The sequence below is a fragment of the Xyrauchen texanus genome, chromosome 32 (assembly GCF_025860055.1).
Source record: "Xyrauchen texanus isolate HMW12.3.18 chromosome 32, RBS_HiC_50CHRs, whole genome shotgun sequence".
In the NCBI taxonomy this organism is placed as follows: domain Eukaryota; kingdom Metazoa; phylum Chordata; class Actinopteri; order Cypriniformes; family Catostomidae; genus Xyrauchen; species Xyrauchen texanus.
In genome coordinates this window covers 27,746,619-27,771,574 of record NC_068307.1, presented here as the reverse complement: position 1 = coordinate 27,771,574, position 24,956 = coordinate 27,746,619, and the positions used below count along the sequence as shown (strand labels likewise).

At 40.8% G+C, this 24,956-nt stretch overlaps 1 protein-coding gene across 2 annotated transcripts in view; it reads right to left on the bottom strand.

Annotated features, from left to right (window-relative positions):
- Positions 1 to 24,956, bottom strand: part of LOC127625914 (peroxisome proliferator-activated receptor gamma-like) — a 52,573-nt gene that overhangs the window by 14,339 nt on the left and 13,278 nt on the right. For both annotated transcript variants that reach the window (XM_052101372.1, XM_052101371.1), the window contains exons 2-4: positions 12,935 to 13,324; positions 11,213 to 11,382; positions 5,901 to 6,039 (exon numbers count right to left, since the gene is read on the bottom strand). In XM_052101372.1, coding sequence (XP_051957332.1) covers positions 5,901 to 6,039; positions 11,213 to 11,382; positions 12,935 to 13,322 — 697 coding nt within the window. In that variant the 5' untranslated portion in view covers positions 13,323 to 13,324. The remainder of the gene's footprint in view (positions 1 to 5,900; positions 6,040 to 11,212; positions 11,383 to 12,934; positions 13,325 to 24,956) is intronic.

The window sequence follows — 24,956 nt, the reverse complement described above, 5'->3', positions numbered from 1 at the left end:
TGAGCTGGACCACCTGGGGGTGGAGCCTCCACTCTCTGCTCGGCGAAACCTGTCACAACAGCGCGTCTGCCGTCGTGTTGCGGTTGCCAGGGATGTGAGTTGCGACTTGAGTCACGGCTGGCTCCAAAGGAGGAGATGGCAGGCGAGTTGTGACATATGACGAGAGCGCACGCCGCCCTGACGATTTATGTATGCTACCGTCGTGGTGCAGTCTGAACGGATCAAGTGCTTGCCTCGGATTAGTGGGAGAAACTTCTGTAGGGCAAGAATTACAGCCATCAACTCTAGGCAATTGATGTGCTAATGCTGCTGGGGTCCTTTCCAGGGGCCAGCGGCAGCGCGCCCATTGCACACGGTGCCCCAACCCTGTCGAGAGGCATCTGTGGTTACCACGACATGTCTGGACACCTGCTGCAGGGGAACTCCTGTCCGCAGAAGGCAGAGGTCTGTCCAAGGGTTGACTGATGGCAGGAAGGGGTGATTCTCACACGGTGTATGCCGTGGCACCATGCCCATCTCGGGACTCGAGTCTGTAGCCAGTGCTGTAGCGGTCTCATATGCATCAACCCGAGCGGCGCAACTGTGGCTGAGGATGCCATATGCCCCAGGAGCCTCTGGAATTGTTTTAGAGGAACCGCTGTGCCGGACTCGAAGCGAGCGAGGCACCTGAGCACTGACTGAGTACGCTCGTTGGTAAGCCGCGCTGTCACTGAGACTGAGTCTAACTCCATGCCAAGAAAAGAGATGCTCTGAACCAGGTCAAGCTTGCTCTTTTCCCAGTTGACCTGAAGCCCTAAATGGCTGAGGTGCCTGAGCACCTGGTCCCTATGGGCGCATAGTAACTCGAGAGTGGGCCAGGATGAGCCAGTCATCAAGGTAGTTGGGTACGCGGATGCCCACTTCCCTTATGGGGGCAAGAGCGGCCTCTGCGACCTTCATGAAGATACAAGGGGACAGGGACAGGCCGAAGAAGAGGACCTTGTACTGATACGCCTGGCCGTCAAACGCGAACCGTAAGAAGGGTCGGTGTCGTGGGAGAATGGAGACGTGGAAGTACGCGTCCTTCAGGTCTACCGCCACGAACCAATCTAGCTGTTGAACACATGTGAGAATCTGTTTCTACGTGAGCATTTTGAACGGGAGTCTGTGCAAAGCCCGATTGAGAACTCGCAGGTCCAAGACTGGTCGCAACCCACCGCTTTTCTTGGGTACGATGAAGTAAGGGCTGAAACCCTTCTTCATCTTGGCTGGAGGGACGGGCTCTATCACATCTTTGAGGAGCAGGGTGGAGATCTCTGCTTGTAAGACACTGGCTTGTTGGCCACGCACAAGAGTGGAGCGAATACCGCTGAAACGAGGCGGGAGCAGGGTGAACTGAATCGTGTAGCCGAGTCGGATGGTCCTGGCCAACCAGCGTGACGGATTGGGAAGTGAGAGTCATGCATCCAAACTCGGGACGATCGTTTTTGACGTACCGGACGGGGCTTCACAGCGGGGGGAGCAGGTAATAATGCGTCGGGAGGCAAAAGAGCGTCCCGAGGCTTGGGTGCTGAGAAAAGACTCAAGCACTTACCTTGCTCCGTGCACCCGGTAGGGGGCGGGATTGAGACTGAGGAAGAGGTCCTAAGGAGGGACTACCCAGGTGCAGATCTTTAAGTGCCTTGGCTTGATGGACCTGCAGGAGAGCCATGGCATGCAGGGCGGAGGCGGCCTGCAGTGATGATGTCATCCTACAGGCTCTAGAGGGGAGTACCGGGTGGTCCCGCCAGGTGGCGGCGTTCTCTGGGCACAGTTGGATCGCAACCGCCCTATCCACCTGGGGGATTTCCGCCATCCAGGGTATTGAGAGCGAATGAGCGAGGGGGTCGGTTACAGTCAGTGAAAGGTGCCCTCCACGACCGCGTCAGCTCGTCATGCACTTCTTTTAAACAGAAAGAAAGCGCTGTCGAAGCGCCCAGGGGCGTGAACTGCACAGCGTGCAGAGAGAGAGACGCCAGCTGGAAATGTGCCATGCGGATCCAACAGCAATGCTTCTCGCTGGTAGAGGTGAGTGGAACAGGAGTGAAACTCAGCTGCTTGCTGCACTGCCCTGCTTCCCTTTATACCCGTATGTCCGGGGCGGGGCATGCAAATTCTGTCTGCCAACTTGACATTGCCCTTTTCTCAGGTTCAGAGGTACGATTCGGCATCCAAGGAAGACCCCTTGTGTCACTTCATTCGACACAAAGTCGAGTGAGTGACAGAAGGGGAACTGTATTCTATGTAAAGAGGCTGCACTTTCAAAGTTCCAAAGACTTAATCTTGAATATACTTCCAAGGTAACTGTAATGGATTTTAAACTGACTAGAAATCTGAAGTTTTGCTGATATTGCTGATATTACTACTGATCTAACTGAAACACCTGCTCATGGCTTGATAAAGTGTGTAATTATAGTCAACTATAAGTAAGCCATTTATTGCCCCAAAAAGTGTAACACTGTGGCTGTGTGGTGCTATTAATAGGGCTTGAGTTTCGAGGGGGAATATCTACAGTATGTCCAACCAATAGCAGCCAGTGTAGAGAAACCCTTTTAAACTTTTTTTTGCCTTTTTGTTTGTTTTTGTCATAAATAATGCAAATTTTTGCCATTATTTTTGCCATTTCATTTGGTGCTGCCAGTGGCGCCGAAATTACACACTTCACCTTTAAGAAATGTTTGAAAATGGATTATACATGATTATATAATTTATATTATTGATATACTGTAAATAAATACTCATTATATTATTGAAGCATGGATGATGAGATGTAATGATCCTTTATTATGATGCCTTCACATGTCTGACTAGTTTATACTTCTATACTACGTTTATATTAACTTCTAATGCTACAATACCATCTAATACCAAAATAATCTGTGCATTGAAATCTCAACTCATAACTATTTCTATTGAATCTAGGATGGGCGATGTGATCAAAGGCAAGAGAAACAAGGACAAACCCAATTGTAAACCCATCACACCAGGGGTGCCCGATACGTTGATCGCGATCTAACAGTTGATCGCAAAGGCAACGCTGGTAGATCGCACAAAATTTAAATGTGCTTTCGTTAAATTTTAATTAAAAAAAATATATAATGTCTTTCCTTATTTTAGTTTCTGTCTGACTTGCACTTGACAAGTAGATCTTAGCTGGTAGATCATCATGCAAAAAAGTGTGGGCACCCCTGCATCACACCATCTCAGGCATCACACCATCTTTTTTTAATGCGTTCTGATAAACTTTGGGCAGGTTTTCAGCCCAGTTAGACAGGAAATATGAAAAACTACCGTGAAGACATTTTATATAAAAATCTAAATTGTAAAGTTAAAGGAATAGTACTACCAAAATGAAAATTCTGTCATCATTTACTCACTTTTACGCATGTCTTTTTAACTTTCTTTCTTCAATAAAAACTAATTTGAAAAAATTAAAAAAAAAATGTCCCAGCCACTCTTTTCCATGTAATGAAAGTGAATGGGAACTGGGTCTATCAAGCTCCAAAATGACCATTAAAGTAATTTAAAGTATCATACAGTTAGTCCATACAATTTAACTGGTCGGAACAGACCGATATTTAGGTTATTATTCACTGAAAATCTTCAATTACAAAAGTGCTACGTTAACTTGATGCCAAATGGCATTAATTCTCAAATGTCTCCTAATGGCATTATATTCAGAGCTTAAGTGGAGGGGAAGATTTTCAGTTAATATCTGTGGTGCTTTGTTGTCATTTTGGAGCTTAACAGACCAGAATTATATTGTTTTGATATCTACAACAGAAAGAAAGTCATACAGAGTTTGGAACAACACAAGTGTGAGTAAATAAAGACAGACTTTTAATTTTTGGATTAACTAACTCTTTGATTCAATATGTAAATGCTTATGCATGAAAACATTTTGAAAATTTTGATCAGAATTTTACCTTGTCTGATTTTATTATTTGACTTTGGAGGTTGGCAATTGTTTGTAAAGGTAACAGCTGAAGTTTTTAACCCATGCTGTTTTTGAGCCAGAATGTCAGAAGTTATCTAATAACTTAATGGTAAATGGTGTCTTTCATGTATGTGCCCAGACATGCTTCAAAACTATTTGATTAAATGACGTGTACATAACTTTTGTAAACCAGCGCATGCCTAACCACTTTTTGTCCTGCTGTATGGCTTGGCCAGATGCCAGTGAGAGTGACACAGCATCTTTGTGACTGCCAGTCCACGCTTTCATGAATCATTGATAAAAGAGACAGGCAGACAAATCCCAGCCAGATTTCAACCAACCACTACAATGCCTGAAGATAGATAGAGAGGGAGAGAAGGGGGAGGAGGGAAAACAGAGCAAGCCAATTGGAAGCCATCAAGCTGATAAAGATAAACTTGACTGACCCCACTGCACACAGCAAACACCTGCGATCAATTTCAACAGTCTCAAACTCTGTTAAACACAAGAGTAATTCAAGAGCTTGACAGCTGTGTAAGAGCCTTTAGGAACTAATTAGTTGGAAATGGTTTGCTGTGAATTAACTGGAAAAGAAAATATAATAAAATAAAACATAAAAGTGAAAAACAAAATAGTAAAAATACAAGTAAAATATGACTATATACAAGGAACAATGAGGTTTGATATTATTGATGTGGTCGGCATATTTGATTTGTGCTCTGTTACCAGGAGTTGATTGTTGATTTTATTTAATTTCAGAGTGAATAACGACATACATTTCAGACTGTTCATCATACAATGTGATCGTAGACCTATGTCTTCAGAAAACATGGAATATGAGATTTATGACACATTTTGGTGCTTTTTTAATCTTTAAAGGGAGTATGAAAGTCATATGGGTTTGAAACAACAGGAGGGTGAGTAAATAATGACAGAATTTGTTGTTGGGTGAACTATTCCTTTAAATTTGGTTTAAAGTTATTTAAAACAGTATTTTGCCTCATATTGCGAGACTACATGGAATATTTGTACTTCATCACAGGACCATTTAAAAGGATCTAGTAAAGGCAAAAAGATGATTAAACTACCTTAAAGGGATAGTTCACCCCAAAATTTAAATTCTCTCATCATTTACTCGACCTAACGCCATCCCAGATGTGTATGACTTTCTTTTTTCTGCTGAACACAAATGCAAATTTTTAGAAGAATATTTCAGCTTTGTAGGTCCTCACAATGTAAGTGAATCGGTACTATGTAAAAAAAAGAAAAGAAAAAAAAGCCATGAAAAGCACAGAAACTTATTCAACTTGCAGATATTCTTCTAAAAATCTTAATTTGTGTTCAGCAGAAGAAAGTTATACATCTTGGATGACACAATGGTGAGTAAATGATGAGAACATTTTTTATTTTTGGGTGACCTATCCTTTTAAAAGAAATGGTGACCAGCCACAGCATCTAACATATACACTTTCCCTTAATCAATCATACACATTTTAACCTAAAATCATATATTTAGTCCAGGGAAACGTTATAAGTATCTTTTTATGAACTGCCCTCATATAGTGTGCAACTATGATCTTGAGATGATGGTAATTAAATGCGGTGTTCCACGCCAAGGTGTTTTAACAAGGACTAATGCGGTTGCAGGGTTGCATGTAAGGTGTCACTCTGTGTGGGAAGTTGCTTTAAACCCTGAGGCAGCACACACACAAACACACACGCATACACAAAATATCTGTGCACGTTCTGACAGAAATGCCACATATGTTGCAGCAGGAGACCACACAAACAGCAAGGCATACGAGGCTAAGCGCACTTGCCTCAGGAGGCATAGAGTTAAGAAGAGTTTGCCTCGAGTGGTTCAAACAGAAACCATTTCTGTGAAACGCTTGGGCCTTTCTCATGAGCTCATTTTCAGACTGATCTGTGTGCAGTGGCATCTCACCGTTGTGTGACATGCCAACCATGAGGCACTTCTGAAAACGGCAGTACTGGCACTTGTTGCGACTCTTCTTGTGGATGCGGCAGTGCAGGTCGCAGTGGTCATAGACAAGCTTCAACCGAATGGTTCGACGAAAGAATCCCTGCCAAAATAAAACAAAAAAAGAGGAATGTCGTTAGGAAGGAAGGGGAATAGGCTTTTTCCTGATGCCTTGTTAGAATTCTTTAAAAAAATATCTGATCTATTCAGTTCATTGTCAAGGATCACAATACCAGTTCCTATAGACCAGCCTTCTGAACTCATAACAGCTCCCATATCAGTCAATTTGACACTAATAGTACAACATTGCCTTATTTTTTTTTAGGGTAAAAAAAAATGGTTAGTTAACCTAAACATTTGTGTGGTTATATCTAAACTGTCACAACTGGATTTACTCAAGTCAAAAGTATTATTTTTATTTGTACAACAGAATGACTAAATCAATCTGTGTACGCCAAATGTCCTTAAAAGTGAAGTGTGTATTTATTCCTATGGTAAAATTCTTTCTCTTATCCCAGCTAAATGTGGATAGGCTACTGTACGTAAGCCACTGGTAGGTTGATTTCCCCAAAAAGTGTAAACTTTGTGGCTCTGTGGTTTGTTCAGTTAGATATATCAATATTAGCTCAACCAATAGTATGAATTTTGGGAATTCTGTTTTACCGACCAATGGCAGATGGGGGTAGTGTTCAGGAAACCTGTCATCCTTTTTCAATTGCTTTAACTTAAAAAAAAAAACACAGTTTTTTTTATCAATTTAAATAATGCTTATGGTTCAGAAAATTCCAAATTAAATGTTTTTATTGAAGCTAAACACATAATATATACAAAATATACTCTGCTCTACCTCTGTGTAAATCTGTGCCTTAAAAGTTAGGCTTTAATTCCAAAAAGCAAACCACAGGCCCTTGTAGAGATTACTTACAACATGCCACTTGAGTCATTACGCACCCAAAGATAACCTAAATTCTCATGATAAGCAAGTGTTAATCTTAATAATACATCATTATGCCAGTTGAGTACTGCCTGATTGTAATTTGGCCAGAAAACAATTCTAGTTTGCCTTTGATTTGACACGAGGTTATTAATAATCAAGAATCATCGGCACAAATATTGCAGAAACCCACACGATTACACCCCAAAAAACATTAACTAATATGCTTCTAAATAATGCTAAAAAAAGATTTCCATCAGGGCAGATTTTAAGTGTGTCCGTTAAGTGTTTTTAAAGTGGAAATAATACAAGGTGTAAAAAGACATTGACCAAATCTATTTTTGGTACATTTTCAGATACTCATGTAGAGAAACATGCACACAGGAAAGAGCCTTTTAAAAGAGGATGTTTTTCATACATTTACTCTACCTCTCCATTTTATATTTAGAAACATCAGAAGCCAATGACATAAATAGTAAGGTGCAACACTGTGGCTTTGTATTATCAAACAATAAATTGGCTGAACCCATTTTTATGCATTCTTCACATTGTTCAATGATGGGCTAGCAGAACAAGACCTGTATTTAGCCAATTTCTCTTACGGACAGAATGCAGTTGTACCAATTTTAGTTAAAGTACAGTATTATAAGAACATTACAAATTTAGCATGTTCCGAATGGTAATTTTCAGATAATTAGACTACACATAAAAAAGTTCTAGTGAAGTCCTTGTTTTCTACAGAATGCAGTATATCAACCAGGGATGTGGTTAGCCACAACATTTGCATATTTTAAAGGATCATCCTATTACAAATTCTTCACATCAATGCTCTATATAAGTGATCAATGTATATTATACACACATTTGAAAGCTATGGAGTATTCCATTAATAAATATGTACATCACAAGTTTTGTAAGATGTACCAATAAAACCACATATCTTTTGGGTATGTGGGAGTTATGTGCCCCTGAGAAGTCTGTGTCACCCACTCACATGATTATTCTTATTCAGACATATCTTTCTGTCTATACATATTTCAGCAACAGTGGAAACTTGCCGAGGGTTTCGTGGTTGAAGTGTCAGACAGGTTTAGGTGCTTCAGGCATGGTAGGGCAATTTCTGACCTCATCTGCATGTCTGAGAATGAATTAGTGGTTCAATGTTCTAAATTTATCAGAATGACTGGAAGAGCTTAGGTTGTTCAGGGCATCAGTGTATTCAAAGCTCTTCAGTATCAAATGTGTTGTTGCGTGGTGAGGCATGATGGTTAAAGATCTGAGATGGAAAGCAAAAGAAAGTGAGTTTGAAGCCCGCATGGTGCAATCCACAAGCTATCACCATTGTGCCCTTATGACAATAAACCTCAGGTTGCTCCAGGAGGATTGTCTTTGGATAAAAATGTCAAATTTTACTTAGGCTCTCAATTGAACACTTTAATTTAGTTAAATTAATTCTAAAACATTAACACATTTAATGATGTCTCCAGACCTGTACTCTATGTAAATTCTGTAACAGAGAATTTTCCTACATCGTAGCTATACAAGTTTGAAGTACCACCTAAATGCGAAGCCTTAAGTACATTATTTGCAGTTATTTTGGTTAATTAATCAGCATACCTTGTAATTAATTCAATAATTTTTTTTAATCAATTAATTTCAATACCTATTAGCATAACTGAATTTTACATATCTCTTGCACTTCTATTTAATCTCTTTCATGTAAATCTGACTTTTGGTCCTAACCAGCCATGAATGTGACAAGACATGAGTGACAGGACTTTTTTTCAATTGTTTGGTTTCTATTTCTGTTGTGCAACACTGGGTATCCCCACCCACAGTGAAATATACTTGGTCAAAATGTTCCCACTCCACATAACATAAACATCAAACATGTACTGATTGGATGCTTTAGTGTAACATCAGTTTGCGTTGCCCCAAAATCTATATGCTGATATCACTGTAAATTAAAAAAATTGTTGACTCAACTTAAGCTTAATTTTTTACTATTCTTACTAGTTTTAATTAAGTTACCATTACTCTCTACTCTGTAAAGTTGTCATTAATAAAAAAAATAAATAAATAAGTGGTTCTAATAAGCTTTGGCTTCGAGTACTACTGTACTAACATCTCGGTTACTGTCTTAACCTAAGTACCCTGATGGAGGGAACGAGATATTGTGTTGATGTATTGACACTAGGGGTCACTCTTGGGAGCCCAAAAACACGTAAAAATCTTTGAGAAAAGGCCAATGAGAATTGGCGATTTGAATTTGCATGCCACTCCCCCAGACAGCTGGAATGCAGAGCTCATTCAGGTTTTGTGCTGAGGAGCCGAGACAAGGTCCCGGACATTACAGCGGTGTAGTACAGCCTGTGGCAAGAGGGACACAAAATCACGTTCCCTCCATCACCGAATGGAGGTTATGAAGTAACTGAGACGTTCCTCTTCTGTCATTCACTCGACGTTGTGGCGATGTAGTGACACTAGAGGTCCCTATACGAAATGCCACAATGGCTGAACTGTGTTACGTGAACTGCTGATGCACAAGTATTAGATTCAGCTGGGGCCTTTAAATGCTCATAAAATGTGCTGGGGAAGGTGTTCTTTTCCTTTCCTATTCTTTCAGGGGGAAAAGACCCCATGGAGACCACACCCTGCCCCTGGGGGGGGGGGTAAACATGTGGCAAATACGTCACATGGTTCAAGGCCGCACATGGAAGAGGCGTGGATCGGGTTCGGGCAGTGAAAGGTACCTTCCACGAACTTGTCATCTTGACATGCACCTCTCGGAAGAAAGGGACTGGAGGGGGGCGTGGCCGCGAGTGACCCGAAGAACCAGTCATCAAGCCGTGAGTGCTCAGTGGTGGGTGGAGGTTCAGCAACGAGTCAGCCTCAGACTGAGCTGGCACACCCGAAGGAGCCACCCCGGTTGAGTCCTCGGCGTCTGACATCACCAAGGCGCTCTTCGATGCAGCGATCGACATCTCATCCAACCTGCGAGCTCCGAAAGACATTAGGCTGACACTGATGCGAGCTGCCTGTCTCATCCCCGAACAGTGTACAGGGAAATGAGCGTTCCACGGGGGATTACCTGGCAGAACCGTACCCATAGAAGACCCCGAATCTCCTTCAGCGTCAACCGGGGTGGCCTCATACCCGTAGGTAGAAGAACAAGCAGAGGAGACAGCTGAAGTGGCTTTCCCCCTGGAAGAAGGAAAGCTGCGACCGCAACGTTGTCATGATCATGTTCTCGTAGTGAGAACATGAACCATCCACGAACGCTTCCTCAACGTGATTACTGCCCAGACACATAAGGCAGCGATCGCACACAGAGATGGAAAGGAATCTTTAAAAAGACACGTCTTTAAAAAGACGTTCAACATCAATGTGTTTGCTCTAATAGAGGAAATATTACTCTTTAGAGAAATTCACACTTTTAGTGCTGTTGTAGCACCCAGCGGCGTTGCTCTGCACTAAGTGTGCAGATGGAGAGAAAGCCGCTGGAATGCGGTGCATATCCAACGGCAAAAGCTTCTTTAGTGGTGAATTGGAACAGCAATTCAGCTCGCACAACCGCTCGTCTCCGAAGAAAAAAATCTGAATGAACTCTGCATTCCAGCTCCCTTTTATACCCGTATGTCCGGGAGAGTGGCATGCAAATTCTACATGCCAATTCTCATTTGCCTTTTCTCAAAGATTTGATGGTGTTTTTGGGCTCCCAAGAGCGACCCCTAGTGTCACTACATTGACACAATGTCGAGTGAGTGACACAAGGGGAACTCAAAATTATCAAGTTTGGAATAAGTGCTTGCGCTTGAACAAATTATTTATGATTGGTCAGAACAAGGAAACTTACTGTATGTAGATAAATAATGTTTTTTTATTTTTAAAATGTATATAGTTTTAACTCTGATGTTTTTTTAATAATTATTGTAGCTGGTAGATAGTTGTGATCTGTGTGAGATGCCAGTCATACTTTCCCTTATACTGTATAAGAAGTAGTATAACTCAATTACAGATGAGTAAAGTTTACCTGAATCTAGTTAATTTTACTTGAAAAAAGTCAAATAAGTATGTTTACTAAATAATGCAAACCGATTGCTTTAAAAAATCAACGGTCAACTAAGGTCAACTAATTTGATTTTACAGTGTATTATTAATTGTTTCAAGAGAATGATCCATCAAAATGAACAGTCTTATTTATTTATTTGTCACTATGAGAAATGTTGTATATATGTACCAAACAGGACCTAAAGTAACAGCAATTTAAATGGGATTCAGGCAACTAGTGTTTTCTAACACTGAGAGTGGTGATACTAAACAAAGGTGTTTCAAAATATACCTTGCAGCCCTCACAGGCATGAACACCATAATGGAAGCCAGAGGCCTTGTCTCCGCACACACGACACTCAATATTTAACACTGAGGTGGATGGGTCTTCATGAGGTTTGGAAAATGACAAGCTGTTCTCTGCAAACTGTGGAGGAGACTCAGGTTCAAGTTTGATTGAATCTGAAAACAGATCAAATGAAGCAGGTTTAGAAGGAGAGTTCAACCAAAAAATACAAATAAAATACAGCTATTTATTTGTTAATTCTATATATTACACTAAAAATAATAATAATTACATGAAAAGCCTGTCCTACAGGAAAGACATTACTTAAGTTTTTACCATATGAAAAATGTCTGACAAAGCTCCTTAAATCAGTGGTTCTCAACTGGTTTTACTTCAAGACCCAGACTGGACACCAATAACCCAGCACACTACTAAATTGTTTATTGTAAATAACGTAAGGAAAATGTCCTTCAAACACAGATACATTGTAATTAAACATTGACATTAACTGACATGTACAAAAATATGCATAATTATTAACATAATATATACCTTAAAAGGAATAGTTCACCCAAAAATGAATATTCTCATATAATTTACTCACCCTCATGCCATCCCAGATGTGTATGACTTTCTTTCGTCTGAACACAGATTTTTAGAAGAATATTTAAGCTCTGCAGGTCCATACAATGCAAGTGAATGGTGGGCAGATATTTGAAGGTCCAAAAAGCACATAAAGGCAGCATAAAAGTAATCCATATATAGGTATATATATACAGTATATAGGCAATATGATAGGTGTCAGTAAGAAACAGATCATTATTTAAGTACTTTTTAAATATAAATTCTTCTCCCTGCCCATTTGGTGGCAATATGCATGAATAATGTGAGTCATCAAAAACAAAAGAAGAAGAACTCTTGGAGAGAAGAGATTTTTATGGATTTATAGTACAAAAAAGGACATCAATATCGATCTGTTTCTCACCCACACCTATCATATTGCTTGTGAAGACATACATTTAACCAGTGGAGTCATATGGATTACTTTTATGATGCCTTATATATATATATATATATATATATATATATGTATATGTATATATAAAGATTTGGACCCTGTTGACTTGCATTGTAATTACCTACAGAGCTGAGATATCATTGTAAAAATCTTCATTTGCGTTCAGCAGAAGAAAGAAAGTCATGCACATCTGGGATGGCATTAGGGTGAGTAAATGAGAGAATTTTCATTTTTGGGTAAACTATCCCTTTAAATTCAGTGGTTTCATGTTCTCAGTAGCTAAAAACGCACAGTATAAAACATGTTGTGGTCAGCACAAACCATGTTCTTAGCAAGAGAACCCATTTTTAACATATCCTTCATAAAATATTAATTTTCTTTTACCTTGCATAGTTTTTTCATAGTTATCAAGGGTGCGGGCATGTCATGCAACCTGTCCATGTTGGCATCTGCCTAATTTAGCTAGCGTCAACAAAGTGACAAATGAATTTGCTCTGTGGCTCTGCAGCCTTTTTCCTAACTACTGTATGTATGCTCACATAGTTTGTTGCATTATAATTTTTGTATTGCTTTTTTCCTGTTGTTTCCTGTCAGAACCAACCTATGGCCCATTATTTGGTGGTGACCCACTTGCTGAGAACCACTGCTTTTGATAACCAGTCAGGACCCCCACTTTCATCAAATAAACCTTATTTAAGTACTTATCATACTTAGGGATTCTTGTACACTGTAGTTGCTCTCTTCAGAGTAGCTGCTATCTTGCCCTCTGTAGTTGCCTTCATGGCCTCTATAGTTGCCCTCTTGCCCTTTGTAGTTGCCTTCTAGCCCTCTGTAGTTGCTCTCAGAAGCTCTGAAGATGCTCTCGTGTGCCCTGTAGTTCTCTTGCGTTCTGTAGTTGTACATGTGTGTTAGATCCATCATGTGTGGCATCTCGTTCTGTGGCCGGCTCGGTTCATACTCGATGCCGGATATAGTCGCGTAGTCCAGCGTGGAGAAGGGCTTCATGTCCATTGAGTGTGAGCTATCGTCAAGTTCCTCCAGTTCAAGAGCACTCAGACCAAACCCCACAGGCCAGGCAAACATCTGCGTGTCCACCATATCTGCCAAGAAGAGAACAAACACTACAATCAGGCCAAAGGCACAACAACACAAGTGAGTTTTCCAGACCATTCTCAGCATGTTTTCTCCTATAGTCCGTCATATAATTTTGCTTTATTGTTGTTTTGAGTAAATTTACCAACATTTTCTTCTTTTTATCTGGTAGCTTGAAAATGTGCTTCAGGTGACAAACTACATTTTTTTACAAGTGTTTCAAAATATTTCTTAAAGGATAATTCAGATTATCAGAGTATAAGGAATAATTAGATTAATATGTTTATATGATTTGAGCCAACCACTTCAATCCCGTTTACATGCTACTTGCCAATACTGTGATTATTCATTGAGAAATGTGATGTTTTAATGCTGTAAAAAACAATAATATTACAAAAAATATCTTGTTGCAAATATGGATCTTTAAATACAGTTTGGTATAAGGAAAATTAGTCAGTTTGTGAGTCTTTTTGAATGACTTATTAAAAGAACCGGAAGCACTAGACGTGTTGTCTCATTTGATTCACTAAAAAGAATCGGTTCATAAGAGTAATTTGTTTATCGGATTTCACTGGTTGTTTTACATTAAGCCGAAAAGTAAGTGTAGTTTCTTTTTCGCAATGTTTTCAAGCCTGTGCTTGAGTGGAACATGATCTGCGATTTCGCACTTTGGTCAGTGGAAGAAATGCAATTAAATATACCTCTGTTCTATGAAAAAAGGCCAATGAGAAATTGGCAGACGGTATTTGCATATCCCGCCCCTGGACATACGGGCATTTAAGCGGGGCGAATACGGGAGTTCATTCAGAAAATTTCTTTGGAGCCGATGGTCGTGCATGCTGTCTGCTGCGAGTCACACACCAGTTCCTGTTTAATCCTCTGACGCTCTGCATGCTGTTGGATCTAACGGCGCATAACAGCGGCTTTCTCCTTCCTTGCACGGCTGTGCATTTGTTGACCCTGGGCGCTTCGACAGCGCAGACAACTCAAAAGAGTTATTCTAAAAGAGTAATTTCACTCTAAAAAGAGCAAAACACAGCGGCGTTGAACTTCCTTCTCAGGACGCATCTTTTTAAAGACGATTTTTCCGTCCCTGTGTAGTTTCTGGATGCGGTTGATTTCTCCCCACCTCTGACGGTCATAAAAACTGCCTCGCGTACCTGGGTTGTGATCACACGCAGGCAGCGTTTTTTATGAATAGTCTATGTTTTCAGTGTGAGAACATAGCCATGACAGCATTGCGGTCGTAGGCTTTTTCTTGTAGTGAGAGAAAGCCACTTCAGCCGCCCCCCGCCTCCTTCCTACGGAATTGAGGAAGGCGTCGTGGGTGATGAAGATGATCTGGGGACAATGACGGGCTCCGTTTCGCCGGGTGAACCCCCTCGAAACCCCCCGCCTCCCCGGCAGGCTTGCTTGTTTCTGTCCGAGCTCGGGATGAGCATTCTCTCATTATGGGTTATGTTTTCAGTGTGAGAACATAACCGCAGCAGCGTTGCGATCTCTGCTTTCTCTTGTAGTGAGAGGAAGACACTTCAGCCGCCCCCGCGCCTCGCCTCCTTCCTACGGGACTGGGGCAGGCGCCGCGGGCGATGAAAGACAATCTGGGGAGAATAATGGGACGCTTTCGACGGGTAAATCCCCTCGAAACCTCCTGCCTCCCCGCCACGCTTGCCTGCTTCCCCCGAGCTCGGGATTAGTGCGGTCTGCTTAACGGCCTACCGTCCGGTCCATCGAGCTCCCCGGCATTGGATGACGACATCACCGCTGCATCGGAGAGCGTAACAGCGGCGTCTGACGCGATATATTTATTGTTTGTTTTGTTTATGTAATTACATTTTTATATTGATTCCATTCAACAAATTAAATAAACATCACATAAAATGCGGAATCAAATTATAAACAATTAAGCCCTTCCCGACACAAACACTCACCCCAGAGGTCATAATTATTTGGAAAAAAATAAAACAAACACCCACATACACACAAAATAAATTAATAATTAAAAAGCATACTTTCAAAAAACAATCAAATTGCATACACACATTTATAACTAGAGATCCCTCTCCACTACCCCTCCCAAAAGCCTTCCAAAGAGGCCAAATATCTGCCCCAACACCCTCCCCATCTCTGAGAACAACACATGAAATGAGGACACTCCAACCGACCGCCAACCCTTTAAAATAACCTGTCTAGCGATCATGACGTTCGTTAGGACCCAACTCTTTATGTGCCCATTCTCAATGTTGCTGACCACCCCATCGCCAAAAATACAGAGTCAGGGGCATAGTGAAAGATGAGTGCCCAATGCATTACATATAAGACTCTGACCTTTCAACCAGAAATCCTGGATCTTAACACACCCCCAAAAGACATGGGTTATGTCTCCATCCACTGATTGACCTTCGCCAGCAGGTGGGTGTGTCTCAAGCCTTTACAATCTAGAGGGGGTCCAATAAAATCTTAAAATAAGATTAAAATAATAAAATAAAATCAATGTAAAATCTTAAATTGCATAAGGTGAATCCTTGCATCTCTAGATGCAGACTTTATGTTTTTTAGGATCCTAGCCCACACCCCCTCCTCCAATGTAAAGTTTAGATCTTTCTCCCATAATCTTTTGAGAAAATTCAAAGTTCCATCCCCCAGACTCTGAATTAGCATGGAGTAAAACACTGATGCCTCATGACCTTTTCCAAAAGCAGTAATCACCACTTCCAGAGTATCTGCAGCACTAGCAAAACAGTGCAGAGTAGGTGGTGCAGCTGTAAATACTTATAAAATTGAGATCTTGGAATGCCAAAATGTTAAACCAAATTTTCAAAAGTTCTCAATATTCCACCTTCATATAGGTCACAGAGTTTATTAACCCCCCTCACAATCCAATCTGACTAACAGAAAGGGGACTTATTAATACATAGTTTAGGGTTCAGCCATATGCTTGAGGCTACATTTAAATAAATAACCGAATTAAACACACTGGACTCTTTTGTCCATATCGAGTGCTAATGCAAAATAATGGGGTGTGACTTAACTTCTCCAGTTAGTTTGATCGAAAGCAGTGACGAAATAGGCACAAGAACTTCCTTTTCAATACATAACCAGGGAGGGGCTCTCTCAGGTGGAAGCAACCAATGCCAAATGAGCCAAATGTCTGAGACAGAATGCATAATACTAAAACAAAATCTTGGGTAGGCCTAACCCTCCTTTGTCAATCGGCCTATGTAACTTATTGAAATTTTAACCTGGGATTACTTACAAAAGAAGGACTTCGCTATGCTATCAAATTGCTTGAAATAAAAGAGGGGAACATCTACAGCAGGGGTGACCACACTTTTTGTGTGATGATCTACTTTTAAATGACCAACTCAATAAGATCTACCAACTAAAAAAACACAGTTTCATTTAAAATAAGAAAATGCTTGTTGGGACTACTGCATGTATCCCAAAAAGATATATATACAATTATATATATATAAAAAAATATATAAAATTATTATATATTTTTAATAAAAAAATATATAATAATTTTCAATGTTGATATCATTCAGTTTTAAAACTAAACCCAAAACAGCTACAGCACAATAGATTACAATAGCCAGGGCATTTACCTGATGAGGAGTAAATATTGACCAGGCAAATTTTTGTTTATTCAGTTGCCATGACAACTAGGTTTGCGCATACACGCCTTCCAAGGACTTCTGAGAACAGAGCGCGAAATTGCGATGCTACTGCCTGGATTAGGCAAAACTGTCTGATTCGATTAATCCGGGCAGTAGCATCGCAATTTCGCGCTCTATTCTCAGAAGTCCTTGGATAAACTGAATAAACAAAACCTCGCCTGGTCAATATTTACTCGTCAAGTGCTAGTCAGACAGAAACTAAAAGAAGGAAATACATTCTATTTATTTTTATAAAAATTTAACGAAAGTACATTTAAATTTTGTGCGATCTACCAGCATTGCCTTTGCGATCCACTGGTAGATCGTGATCGACGTATTGAGCACCCCTGATCTACAGGGAGAGACTGTAACAGGTAGTTTTAATAATATTAACCTTCCCAATCATCGATAAATGTAATGAAGCCCACCTGTCCACATAATTCGAAAACATATCTGTCTATAAAGTAGCTTAATCCAACCAATAAAAGTACTCCCGAACCCATACATTTCCAAAATCTTGAAAAGATAATCCAAGTCTACCATATCAAATACCTTTTTGGCATCAAGTGAGAGAGCAGCGACCGGAGATTGATCCACTGACCACATGATGTTGAAGAGCGCCTAATGTTATCAGAAGAGCTACGGCCTCGAATAAATCCCATCTGATCTATATGTAAGTGATGTCATAACTTTACTTAATCGATTAGCCATCATACATCTAACTGGATAAAACTTGGATGGTAACTTTTACACTCGATTGTCCTTTTTAAGAATCAGACTGATCCAGGCTTGTGTCATGGTTGGTAGAAGCTTTCCATTCTTTAATGATTCAGTAAAAACTTCTAGCAAACTTTTAAAATGTGTTAATGCAGACATTTTTTCTAACAAATCAAAAAAAATATAGTAACTTTAAAAACCCTCTTCATGACAATGTCTTTTTGCCTGTCCCAACCCATGTGTTTCCAACATATTTGGATGAAAACAAATTAGAGATATATTAATATCTAAAATATATATATACATATAAAAAGCCTGTATTTTATCCTTAATCTCTCTATATTTTTAATATACATTTTAGTCAACATAATGTATTATTAAAAATACTTGTCCCCAGGCTGTTTCAACTCTGCTACCATCATATTTTTCCCTTTTCAAGTAATGAACTATTCCATATATCAAACAAACTTTGTCATAATGACATCATCATAATTTCAAGAAGTGAACTCTTCAAGTACAAGTGAGAAGTATTTTTTTCCCCTCATATATTGATTTGTTTGTCCGTATAAGAGGACAAAGATATTTTTACTATGTTACTATGATTTGTAAAGTAAAATATATGTCGATTTAATGCATTAATTAAAATAAATTAGTTATATATATATATAACTAAATATATTTGAGTCAAATATATTTGACTCAAATAATCAAATATATTTCTAATATATATATATATATATATATATATATATATATATATATATATATATATATATATATATATATAAATATATATATATATATATTAGGAAATATATTTGATTATTTGAGTATTCAGCTCAGCTTAAACTATTAATAGTAAAAACACTACTGGACTATTGCAATTTGATATACTTTTGTGTCTCTGCCTGACGTGGGTAACATTGAAACATTATTATTGTGTTATTTATACATTTTCGTTATATAGGTTTTTCAGCAAACATTGAAATATGTGATAAATTGTGAGTAATTTGACTTATACTTGCCATATCATGTAATTCATTTGATTACAATTTTAGTTGATTGACAGCCCTAATAGAAATGAATTGATAGCAGGGATATTTGTAGAAATATCAGCATTAAATTCTCTTTCTGAGAAGCCCCTTTCAGTTTCACAAGGCTATCAACCTTTTTACAATAAATGAATCAGATCTAAAGCAACAAATTTGCATCATTGTCTATGATATAATTTCAAACATTGAGCATCGGTAACCATTGATGTAGCATGATATACTCAGATGCCATTTTAATATATCCCCTCCAAATAATCGCTCTGCTATCAATTTTCATTTTCAAGTTTTCATGGTTTGTTTTCACAATTAAAAACTGTTCAATATTGGTGCTTATCTTTATTTTTGTTGAAATCTTTGCATATAGAAAAATTCTTTGAGACTTTCTATGCCCTATAGGAAGGGGCCACGCCTATCCATAGCATGTACAGGAGGGCATTGCATTACAGTGGTTGTACAATCCCCTGGTAATAAAGGCGATGTTTAGAGAACGCTTTAAGCAGTAATTCAGATCAACATTATGACATCATTATGAAACCCGAGAGATATTCATATGCTTTTTTTATTTTAACACGTACAGTTGAACTCAGAAGATTACATACAACTTAATAGCCAAATATATTTAAATGCAGTTTTTCACAATTCCTGAATTCCCTGTTCCCCTTCTGTCACTCATTCGACGTTGTGTCAATTGTAGTGACACAAGGGGTCTCTTCTGAGAGCCTCGCGTACCGTAGTTGGCAGACAGAATTTGCATGCCCCGCCCCCAGACATACGGGTATAAAGGGAGTGGGCGAGCGAATACAGACAGATTTTTTATTCGAATGCCGAATGGTTGTGTGTTCAGTGAGCTGTGTGTTCAGCGAGCTGTGTGCGTGACTGCTTCACCACCTCTGCAAGAGAGCTTTCCTGTTGGCTTTGACGGCGCATTCCAGCCGCTTTTTCCTCTCTGCACGCTGTAGAGACTCTGCCCCTGGGTGCTTCGACAGCGCTTCTCTTATAAAAGTGTTGATTCTCTAAAAGAGTTTATTTTCTTTAAAATAGATTGATTCTGGTAAAAGAGCAACATACACAAATGAGCGTTGAACGTCCTTTTCAGGATGCGTCTTTTTAAAGATGCCCTTCCGCCACTGTGTAATTCCTTGATGCGGCTGATTTCTTTCCACTTCTGACGGTCATAAAAGCTGTCTGGTGTAACTGGGCTGCGAAAACACGCAGGTAGCGTTTTATGAATGGTTCATGTTCTCAGTGCGAGAACATAGCCATGGCAACATAGCGGCCGTGGCTTTCTTTTCTCACGAGAGAAAGCCACTGGCTTCAGACTAGAGTCTGCACATACTGTGTGTTAATCACCCCTTCCTGCCATCAGATTTATAACCCTTGGACAGACCTCTGTTTTCTGCGGACAGGAGTCCCCCTACAGCAGGTATCCAGATGTGGTCACCACAGACGGCTCTCATCTGGGTTGGGGCGCAATGTGCTACGGGCACGCAGCTGCGGGCTCCTGGACAGGGCCCTGCCTGCATTGGCACATCAACTGCCTCGAGTTGTTGGTTCCTTGAAGGTGTATGTCGCTGCTATCGCAGCCCACCACGACGCAGTAGACGGCAAGTCCCTTGGTAAGCATGACTTGATTATCAGGTTCCTTAAGAGGCACACGGAGGTTGAACCCTTCCCGCTATGCTTTCCCGGGCTGCATTGATTGCGAGGTGGACTGAAAACCTCCACCCCCCCTCACGGCTACTCGATCGGTTCCGCGGGCCAGAGCGCCACTCGTACCAAGACCACTCTGTCCCCTGGTGGAGGGACGGGAGGAAAACACCACATTCTTCGCTGCCGCACCCCGAATACCCACATTGTTAATAAAAGAGTGATTTCCTCACTTCCTGGATAATCTAGCCAGCGTGCGCCATTCTCATGGCACCCAGACATCAAAGTCTTACAGTCCCGGTTCCCCGGACACAGTCATCTCACCTACGGCCTGCGACTGTCCAGCCCCTATCAGCGCGCCTCACAACTGAGCATGCGCGGTCAGTGCTCAGGTGCCTTGCTCGCTTCAAGCCAGGCACAGCGGTTCCTCTCAAACAGTTCCAGAGGCTCCTGGGGCATATGGCATCATTGGCTGCGCCGCTCGGGTTGATGCATATGAGACTGCTTCAGCACTGGCTTCAGACTAGAGTCCCGAGATGGGCATGGCGCCGCGGCACATACCGTTTGTTAACCACCCCTTCCTGCCATCAGACTTTTAACCCTTGCACCAACCCCAACGCAGTAGACGACAAGTCCCTTGGTAAGCATGACTTGATAATCAGGTTCCTTAAGAGGCACCCGGAGGTTGAACCCTTCCCAGCCAAGCCTGTTCCCCTCCTGGGATCTCTCAGTGGTCCTCTCAGGCCTTCAGAGACCCCCCTTCGAGCCGATTGATTCAGTCGAGCGCAAGACTCTCTCCTTGAAGACGGCCCTCCTGATCGCGCTCGCTTCCATCAAGAGGGTTGGGGACTTGCAAGAGTTCTCTGTCAGCGACACTTGCCTGGAGTTCAGTCCGGCAGATGCTCACCTCATCCTAAGACTGCAACCGGGCTACGTGCCCAAGATTCCTACGACTCCCTTCAGGATTTAGGTCATGAACCTCTTTGTTGCTGTGTCCAGTACATGCTTTGCGTATCCATGTGGACCGCACGGAGGGCTCTAGATGCTCTGAGCAGCTCTTTGTCTGCTTTGGTGGACCGGGGAACGGCGTCTCCGAACAAAGGTTAGCTCATTGGGTTGCTGATGCTATCCCCTAGCCTATCACACCCAGGCCTGTGACGTATTTTACACAGTACGGTCCCCCCGCTGACAGGACCCGCGTCTCCCTTGGGCAGTCCTCGCTGCCCTCCGGTCGCCATGTCTGTAGCAACGCCTCCCATGTTAGGCAGGATCTACCACCGCACCATGTCCACGGGTGGCTTGACAACCCTGTGCGTATTCGTCGTATTCGTCCCCCCTAAAAGAATAGGAACGGAAAAGGACACCTTCCCCAACGCATCTATAGCGTTAAGATAGATAGGCTGGCTGGCTGGCTCCCATACAAGTCATGTGGCCTGTTTCCGTATGGGTACGGGGAACCGAAGAACGGTATATGACACCTATTATTGGGGGCATTGGGGAGGGATACGTGCAGCCAACCCAGCTGCTTCTAGCACGCAACAGCCTGCTTGCACCTGGCTCGGAAGCCACGTAACACGGGTTAGTGCATGGCGTTTTTTAAGTGGGACCCCTTGTGTCACTACAATCGACACAATGTCGAGAGAGTGACAGAAGAGGAATGTCATGGTTATTTTTGTCACCTCCGTTCCCTGATGGAAATAACGAGACGTTGTGTTCCCCTTGCCACGTCACTATCCCTACCACTGTAATGCGCCATAACCGTATTCTCGGCTCCTCAGTGAAAACCTGTCTGGCATTCGCTCGCCTGCTCCCTTTATACCTGTATGTTCGGGGGCGGGGCATGCAAATTCTGTCTGCCAACTTGACATTGGCCTTTTCTCAAGTTCAAGTTCAGAGGTACGCGAGGCTCCCAGAAGAGACCCCTTGTGTCACTACATTCGAAACAACGTCTCATTCCTTCCATCGGGGAACAGTGGTTACAACAGTAACCATGACATTTTAGGTTAGTTAGGATCACTACTTTATTTTAAGAATTTTAAATGTCAGAATAATTGTAGAGAAAATTATATATTTCAGATTTTATTTCTTTCATCATATTCCCAGTGGGTCAAAAGTTTACATACACTTTATTAGTATTTGGTAGCATTGCCTTTAAATTGTTTAACTTGGGTCAAATTTTTTGGGTGGCCTTCCACAAGTATCTCACAATAAGTTGCTGAAATTTTGGCCCATTCCTCCAGACAGAACTGGTGTAACTGAGTCAGGGTTGTAGGCCTCCTTGCTTGCACATGCTTTTTCATCAGATTGAGGTCAGGGCTTTGTGATGGCCACTCCAATACCTTGACTTTTTGTACTTAAGCCATTTTGCCAAAACTTTGGAGGTATGCTTGGGGTCATTGTCCATTTGGAATACCCATTTGCAACCGAGCTTTAACTTCATGGCTGACGTCTTGAGATGTTGCTTCAATATATCCACATAATTTTCATGATCTATTTTGTGAAGTGCACCGTTCCCTCCACCCTATAACATGATGTTGCCACCCCCATGCTTCACGTTTGGGATGGTGTTGTTCGGCTTGCAAGCTTCACCCTTTTTCCTCCAAACATAACATTATGGCCAAAAAGTTAAATTTTTGTTTCATCAGACTAGAGGATTTTTTTTTCCAGAATGTAAGATCTTTGTCCACATGTGCACTTTTTTATGGCAGTTTTGGAGCATTGGATTCTTTCTTGATGAGGAGCCTTTCAGGTTATGTCGATATAGGACTCGTTTAACTGTGGATATAGATACTTGTCTACCTGTTTCCTTCAGCATCTTTACAAGGTTCTTTGCTGTTGTTCTGGGATTGATTTGTACTTTTTGCACCAAACAACGTTCATCTCTAGGTGACAGAGTGTGTCTCCTTCCTGAGCGATAGGATGTCTGCTTGGTCCCATGGTGTTTATACTTGCATATTATTGTTTGTACAGATGAACGTGGTACCTTCAGGCATTTGGAAATTGCTCCCAAGGATGAACCCTGAAGTGACCTGTGCAAAAAAAAACATCACAGAGACTTTCTGTGATCGTGAAACCGTTTGCATGCGCACGAGAAAGTCTCTGAATTTCTTTATTGTGTAGGGCACAAAAGGATATGAAAGGCAGAATGTTATGGACTGAGAGTCTCAGTCACCATTCACATTAATTGTAAAGAATATTGATGCAGTGAATTTGAATGGTGACTGAGACTCTCAGTCCATAACATTCTGCCTTTCATATCCTTTTGTGCCCTACATAATAAAGAAATTCATGTGATTTAGGAACAACGTGAGGGTGAGTAAATGGCAGAATTTAGATTTTTGGGTGAATGATTAATTTAATAGTTTATGACTGTTGAAGTAACAAACAAGGGACATTGCACACAGTTAAATTTTAAACTTTGATATAATTGTAACAAATGTGAACACTTTCACAAAAATATTACATAAGTATGAATATATACATATTATATCTGGATATCAGATAAAAGAAACATGCTAAGCACAGGTTATAATGAGGTTAATATCTCATTCCTTAAATGCAAGTACAAGTCTATTGCTAGTTTATTGTCCTTTGGAAGATCAAACGTGTCTCAGCCATGACAGTATTACAAATGTCATAGACAGTAATGTCTTTGTATTGAAGGCCAAGTTTAAAATATATCTCTATAAATTCATGTGCATCCATGCTATCAGCATCTTTGAGTAAATGAATGATGGCAAAGAAGCAATCGGAAAAGAGCTATACACACACCGGAAACTGTAATGCTTGCACACGAGAAACGTTCTCGTGCGCACGCGAAAGTCTCTGTGATGTTTTTTTTTTTTGCACAGGTCACTTCAGGGGCTCCATATGTACCAGACTTGTGGAGGTCCACAAATCTTTTTCTGAGGTCTTGTCTGATTTCGTTTCATTTTCCCATGATGTCAAGCAAAGAGGCACTGAGTTTGAAGAGAGGCCTTAAAATACATCCAAAAGTACACCTCGAATTCAGGACACCTCCTATCAGAAGCTAATTGTCTAATTGTCTAAAGGCTTGGCATCCTTTTCTGGAAATTTCCAAGCTGCTTAAAGGCACAGTTAACATCGACCCACTGAAAATGTGATATAGTGAAACAATCTGTCTGTAAACAATTGTTGGATAAATTACTCATATCATGCACAAAGTAGATGTCCTAAATTACTTGCCAAAACTATAGTTTGCTAATATGAAATCTGTGGAGTGGTTAAATAAATTTGTTTTCATGATTTCAACCTAAGTGTATGTAAACGTATGACTTCAAATATACCTGTATGCTCTTTAATAAAATGTTCAGAGAGGCAGACATGCTAAATATAGAACACAAATCCAGAGTGCCATCACCACAGATTGTAGTTGATAATAAACTGAAGTCTATCTCGGTTGACCCATAGATAGGCTCACAAACAGTTGATTTCATAGGCCTTCTCTATATCAACTCTGTACACAGAGGACTAGCTTTTATATAATCAAGGACACTGATTGTATAAACAACCACACAGACAAAATTTTGAAAACTACTTGATTC